This window comes from Cynoglossus semilaevis, chromosome 1, assembly GCF_000523025.1.
Source record: "Cynoglossus semilaevis isolate Cse_v1.0 chromosome 1, Cse_v1.0, whole genome shotgun sequence".
Classification (NCBI taxonomy): Eukaryota; Metazoa; Chordata; class Actinopteri; order Pleuronectiformes; family Cynoglossidae; genus Cynoglossus; species Cynoglossus semilaevis.
This window is the reverse complement of record NC_024307.1, coordinates 5,925,282-5,932,078: the sequence shown is the minus strand read 5'-3', so window position 1 is coordinate 5,932,078 and position 6,797 is coordinate 5,925,282. Positions and strand designations below refer to the sequence as shown.

At 43.9% G+C, this 6,797-nt stretch overlaps 1 protein-coding gene across 16 annotated transcripts in view; it reads right to left on the bottom strand.

Moving 5' to 3' along the window:
* esrrb (estrogen-related receptor beta) overlaps positions 1-6,797 on the bottom strand; it is a 59,701-nt gene that overhangs the window by 2,914 nt on the left and 49,990 nt on the right. For all 16 annotated transcript variants that reach the window (XR_003050459.1, XM_025058074.1, XM_025058063.1 and 13 more), the window contains 2 exons: positions 4,161-4,430; positions 3-57 (listed from right to left, as the gene is read on the bottom strand). Coding sequence is in view for 15 of the 16 variants with exons in the window: in XM_025058074.1 (XP_024913842.1) it covers positions 3-57; positions 4,161-4,430 (325 nt within the window). In the remaining variant the exon portion in view is untranslated. The remainder of the gene's footprint in view (positions 1-2; positions 58-4,160; positions 4,431-6,797) is intronic.

Genomic DNA, 6,797 nt, shown 5'->3' with positions numbered 1-6,797 from the left:
TGTGTAGGGCGTCCTGAAGCTTCTGGACGGCCTCCATGTCCTCTATGTGCATGGAATCTGGGTGAAGGAAAAAAAACAAAAAAACAACAGAGAACTTGTTAAGAAATGCAGTTTGTACTTGGGAGACAGTGGTAATATAACAAGAGTGATGGGAAATGGGATTTTTCTAAAACAAAATTAAATCTGGTGATTGATCTTTACTGCCCCGTCAGTTGCACCAAGGTATGAAACACATTATAAATATAACTCAACCCCGGGACAAGATAAAGGACGGATCATAAAAAAAGGCAACATCTGGTTTGTGTTATTTATTTATATATTTACGCTCTGCTGGACCGGCCGGGGATATTCATACAACCCTTGACCGGCGGGACTGAAAATCAATGTTATCCTGCAGTAACAATGGCGTGAGCAGCACCCAGTCTCTGCTGAGTAAAAACACATTAAACACCTCTCTGTTCCCCGGGACAGATTGTTTTCTTTCTTTTTTTTTTTTTGTAACAAAAGAGTGGAAAAGAGCTCCGTTAAGAGATTGGATGCTGTAAACAAGCAGGAGTCGGACGCAACACTTCCCTCCCATTAAAGTCCAGCTCACTGAAGGGCTTTTACGACCGTCACCAATGAGCAGAAAAAATAAAACAGCTCATACAGTAGCTCTCCGAAACTAAATACGTCAGAGAGTTAGCTAACATCTGCTGCGTTTAGGCCTGTGACGGCGGAGTAAACGGAGATGTTAGCCTCGTCACAAAATTAAAACAGTCAATCAGTCTGAAGATTTGAAACTAAAAGCTAAATGCTGTGGATTTTGACAAAAAAAAAAGCAGCTTAGATTTAGCCAAGATGCACCTGTGAGGTGGCTAAAGTTAGCCAGAGTAGCTAACATGTGTTAAAAGTGTTAGCTAAGAAGTTAGCCAAAAGAAGAAAGTAAAAAAACAAAACTGACTTAGCCGGAAATTAGCTCAATGGTAGCCAAAAAGATGGTAAAAAATAAAGTGAAAAAACAAAACAGACTTAGCCGCAAATTAGCTCAATGGTAGCCAAAAAGATACAAAGAAAGTAGCTAAAGTTTAGCAAAGGTAGCTTAGAGCTAGCTAAGTTTGAGTATTCATTTTGCAATTCTAAAGTATTTAAACTTTGTTGAACATCGAGTTATAAAACTGACGTACGCATCAAGATAATTCACAAATTGTGCTACAACAATAGCGTTCAAACGTGAAAAGTTAAACAAAAACAACATATATTTTTTAAAAATATAATAAAAAAAAGACATTTTAGTCTAGAGAACTTTGGTCTAAGGCAGAATCACAAATAAATAAAGTCCAAAACAAACACATCAATAAATAAAGCCTAGTTAGCCAAAGTGGTAGCTAAAGGCTGCTAGCCCGAGGCCAGGTGGAAAGGTTTGAATGATTTAATTTTCAAAAAAATCATTAATATGTGGGGAAATTATCTGTGGTGGTGTGTTTTTATTTAGCAAGAGTGACAGAAAGTTTAAAAAAAAATCTTTGTACGGTAAAAAGAAAGACTATCGCTCTCAGCTTCTGTTTTTTTTTTTTTCCGGATCTGAGCTTTTGTGCCGTCTATGGTTTCAGGCTTCTGTAATGTTTCACTTTTTTAAGCTAATCCTTATGTTCATCATGTTACGAGAGTCCGCCTCTGATTCCAGCTTCTGTCTCAGCCTTTGTTTTTTTTTTCTCCCCCACCTGCCTCCCTCACTCTCTCCCTCTGTCTCTCTCCCCCTCTCTCTCTCTCCTTCTGGGTTGATGTGTGGGTTGTGTTTTTCTCACACCAGCTAACAGGATTCTGGCACAGAGGTACCATGTCATTGGCTGCTTGACTCCACTCACCTTGGCGCTGCATATTTTACCACACGGGACAATAAAAGGCAAAACAGATTTCAGACTTCGCCCCAAATTCATTGAGTGGAACAACTGTATTCCCAAGACCTTGAGACATTTCTCACCCTGACGGTTTTCAAATCCACAGTGGTAAAATGAAGTAGGTCGTTTTGTAAAGTGAAAGTGAAAGGAGGAGGGGCGCGGAGGGGGTCGGGGGGAGAGGAAGAACAAAAGGCAAAAAAAAAAAGAAAAAAGAGGAAATAAAAGACGAGGAGATGAGGAGCTGCTGTGACATCATTATCTCTTGTATTTTTTCACGCAGGCTGGTTTCACAGCTGCAATTTTACAAATCAAAGCAAGGCGCACACTTTAGCAATAAACCTGATCTGAACCGGGCCGTAATGAAATGTTCTGCTGCGACGGGGCGGGACAGGAGGAGCGAAATAAAGAAAGAAAAAAGAAAAAAAAAAACAAGGAGATGGAGACGTCTCAACAGATGGGAGGAAAAAAAGGTGGACGAGAGACAGTGAACGCACCGCTCCCAGTCCTTGGAGGAGGGGAGGACTTAAGAAAACAACTCTGAAGAAACAATTTCCTCGCAATCCATCAGTGAGCCCACGTCGATCCGATTGATAAACTGCTAATTACAAAATCAATCGCTATGAATTTTCACAGCTGTCAGACAGAGGGGCTCCCGGGAGAGCCATCTCCCTGAGACCTTGTTCTAACGTTGCGGACACCCTCCCCCTCCCCCTCCTCTCGACCCCCATCTCTCCTCTCCCTCCCTCCCGTCCAGACCTCAGTGTCTGAAAGCGAAGCCTCACCGTCAGCGTTTTCATTTTTCAGCCTTGGACAAAACCCGGCAGAGCGGGCCGCTGACCCGGGCCGGCATTGATCAGAGCGGGACGGGTTCTGCCTCCTCAAAAGGAGCCCGTCAATAGCGGCGTGCCGCGGCGGCCGTTGGAACAAACGAGGCCTATCACTCCCTGATACTCATTCCATTCGACTTAACACATTTTATTGACAGCGCCTGTGCTCCTAATGAAATGCTAAATTTATCTCCCGTGGCTGCCGTGCCCCGCGGCTACTGTTATGGAGAGAGAGAGGGAGGGAGAGGGAGGGAGAGAGTGGCTGGAGAAATACCACAACATGGAAGGAGTTCAATTAAATAAAAAATAAATAAATAAACCCCCTCACTCTCTCCCTCCCTCGGCCTTATCCTCCCTCCATCTCTCCGTCTCATGCTCCAAACTAAAGGTTACACAGAGAAAGTGCTGGAAAACCAAGAAATGTCGTTTCTAAAAGTGTGTGAGATGAAACACTGTGCAGCGTTCATTTCTCAGAGAGAGAGAAAAAAAAAACACCTTCCAGGAGGCCCAGGAAATATTTCATTCTTTTACAAATAAAAAAAAAAAAACAAAAAACCAAAAAAAACCTGCCGTATTATTTTACACTTCAATATGAACGTGTCGTTACATTAGTTAAAAAGGCTTTTATTTTGTAAGGATTTTGATTTTGTTGATGTTAATTTTGTTGAAATTTTTAGATGTTCAAAATCTACAAAATACGTGACTATAATTTAAATTTATTTTGTGAAATATTTAATAAATAACTGCAATACTGCAGCCCAAACAGCTGGGTAAGTACTCAGGTCTAAAGTATAATTATACAGAAAACAAGAGCTTTTAAAGTATTAAATCATAATCATAAATGTACATTTATTTATGAAGTATTTCTATTATTCTTTCAATACTTCAATATCACTGTGTCTAATATGTGAATAAAATCTGTTTTAATGGAATTCAAAGTCTTTGTTTTTTTTCCACTTTCTTATTTCTAAATTATAAGTTAATTTTAAGACTCAATTCTGATGATTATATTTCACAACACTGCACTGTTACTGTCACTACTGCTAAAGTGTTGGACTCTGAAAATAATGAAACATTTTCCTAATTCCGACTATACCGTGTATTATTCTGTGTACTTGTGATTTTATGAGTTTATTATTTAATGCTATTCTTCTAACTTTGTATATTTTAATGTTATGATTAAAAACTCCTTCTTGGTGAATGTGTAGCTCTGTATCAATGATATTTATATCTATTCATTCTAATAATGACTTCATGTCCAGATACAGAGACGGAGACAAAGACGGAGACATTAGCATCAGCTCCAAACTCTCTCTCAGTCGTCGTCTCTGTCTCTGTGTCTTTACTGTGTTTTCATTATACTGTAGTAATGAAAGGATCTTCTGTCCTGATCAAAGGCCTGTTGCACACAGGACCCGGGGGGGCGGGGACTGAGTGCGGCCCACCAACCCACCTGAGTTGGCCAGAGCGATGGCCTTGAGCGTGACGAACTCCTCCTTCTCCACCTTCAGCTTCTTGTACTTGCGCACCAGCTGCAGGATGGACACGTAGAGGTCCAGCAGGCCCGTCAGCCGCGAGTGCTCCTCGTCCATGATGTAGTCCTCGGCGTACACCAGCTCGTCCTCGTACGGCAGCGAGCGGAACACGATGCTGAGGATGAGGATCTCCATCCAGGCGCTCTGCAGCAGACTCATCTGGTCTCCCAGCGTCAGGGTGGAAAAACCTGCAGAGGAGCGGCAGAAAAGTACTGGGTTATGGCGCACAGGTGCACAACTGAAGGGAATGACAGGAGTTCAGATGAGAAGATGAAACATCTCAGGCCTCAGCGCGGGCCTTGGTGTGGACTGGTGAGTTAGAGGACACTTGTCGAGGCCCGGCTGCAGCTCCGTGTTCCACAGAAACACGAGAGACGAAGGTCTCCTCTGTGAAGCCGGGACACTTGACTGGGCTTTACTCAGGGTGAGGACAGTAAATCGGTGCAAAGGTCTGGCAGACACAGAGCCATGTGGTTACCCCCCCCCGGCACCCCGCCTCTCCTCTCACCCTATTCTATTGGTGTGAGAGGGATTAGCACCGAGACACATTCTCATTGGAAGAGGTTGAGGACATGACATGGACCATGAGGCAGGAGGAGGTGAGGGAAGAATGAGAGGTGGGAGACAGGGAGGGGGAGTGAGAGAGGGGGAGAGAGAGAGTGAGCTGCACATTGAAGACACACACACACAAAAAAAAAAAAAAAAAAGATAAAAAAACAACAAAACAAACCAATAAAATGACCTGATCTGAAACGTGTCCTGAAGTCGAGCTCAACAAATAAAAAAAAAAAAAAAAAAAAAAAAGCTGAAGCCAAAAATGAAAGTTTAGTTTAGGTTTGATTTGTGAAAGAACCAAATTAACAGGAAGACGTTGTAAAAGGAGTGAAGAAAAAAAAAACTACAACACTGAACGACTGAGCGCAGAAAAAAGACAATCATGAAAGACTCACAGAGAGAGAGAGAGAGAGAGGAAGAGGGAGGGAGAGAGAGAGAGAGGGGGAGACAGAGAGAGAGAGAGAGAGGAAGAGGGAGGGAGAGAGAGGGAGGGAGAGAGAGAGAGAGAGACAGAGAAAGAGAGAGAGAGAGAGACAGATAGAGAGAGAGAGAGGGAGGGAGAGAGAGAGAGAGAGAGACAGATAGAGAGAGAGAGAGGGAGGGAGAGAGAGAGAGAGAGACAGACAGAGAGACAGACAGAGAGAGAGAGGGAGAGAGAGAGACAGATAGAGAGAGAGAGAGGGAGGGAGAGAGAGACCTGAAGAAACTGGTGAATGTCCAGAGGGACAAAAGTAAATGACCTCAAGGACCATATTTGTTAACCATAAAGTATGACAAATATATATTTAAAAAAACATATACACACACTCCTATGGTGACCTTAATCTTCTGATCAGTTTTTAATCCTCTTTTCTTTGGTTTTTATTTTCCTTCCTGTGTGTAAACGACTGTTTCCTGATTGAATTCATTCTTTTAACTTGATCCACATTCGAGTCAAAACCTAAATCTGATTCTCTAAATAATTTTCCTCCTCAGACGTACATCCATGATCCTGAACACACACACACACCTCACACACACACAGCTTCCTTTTTCCTTGTCAACTCCCTCCTCCTCCTCCCCCCCCCCCCCCCGTGCCTGCGGTGGCCCAGTCTGACAGCATATTAGCCTCTTCAGTGACGCCCCTGATTAATACCCGTGCTTTCACAAGTTTGCTGTTTCCTGCCGTCGTGTGATGAAGAGGCGACAGATTACTGTATTGACCGCACACACACACACACACGAACACGCCGTCTTCCCTAAATATAAACGATCTCACTGGGGTGCCCCCTCCAGGCCGTGATGTGTATCTCCACCTGCGCTAAAACACACAGATGTACGAAAAAAAAAAAAAACTGCTCGCTGAGGACACATGACGAGGAGAGAAAGTTTAAAGGTAAGAAAAGGAGAGAGAGAGAGAGAGAGAGAGAGAGAGAGAGAGAGAGAGAGAGAGAGAGAGAAGAGTCAGTGAAAGTGGGAGCCTGGTGTTCAATTACCCTTATCGTGGTGATGACCACTGCAGGGGCCAGAGCTGCAGGATACATTAATTAACAGATTGGGATCAGAATGTGAGGGACTTCACATTTTGAAGGGGAATCAATAGTCAGTAGAACGGAGCGCTAACAGGAAGGTGGCGCCGCCCGACCGACCGGACCGCTCACAGGTCTGAAGAGTCCAAATGAGAGCGCGCCCACAAAGGCACTCACCACCACCACTTAACTATTAGCAGTTCGGGCGTATTGTGTAAAAAGCCCCCGCGCAATTACACGTGTATCCACCGCGGCGTCTTAAAATCTTTTTGTCGTGTTATTTCCTTGTCTGCATACGTGGCCATTAAGTCGGCGGCCGGAGGCGAGACTGTCACGCGGGCGCCGACGTGGTTCTGATTGCTGCATCAGGTTGTCATCACAATCACAGACGAGGCTCCGTCCAAGCCTTTTAATGCCAGCAGCGGACTGAAGCGGAACTAAAGTGCGGCTGCCAATGGGACAGTGTTCACGGCTGGGCGCGGGGGGGGGGGG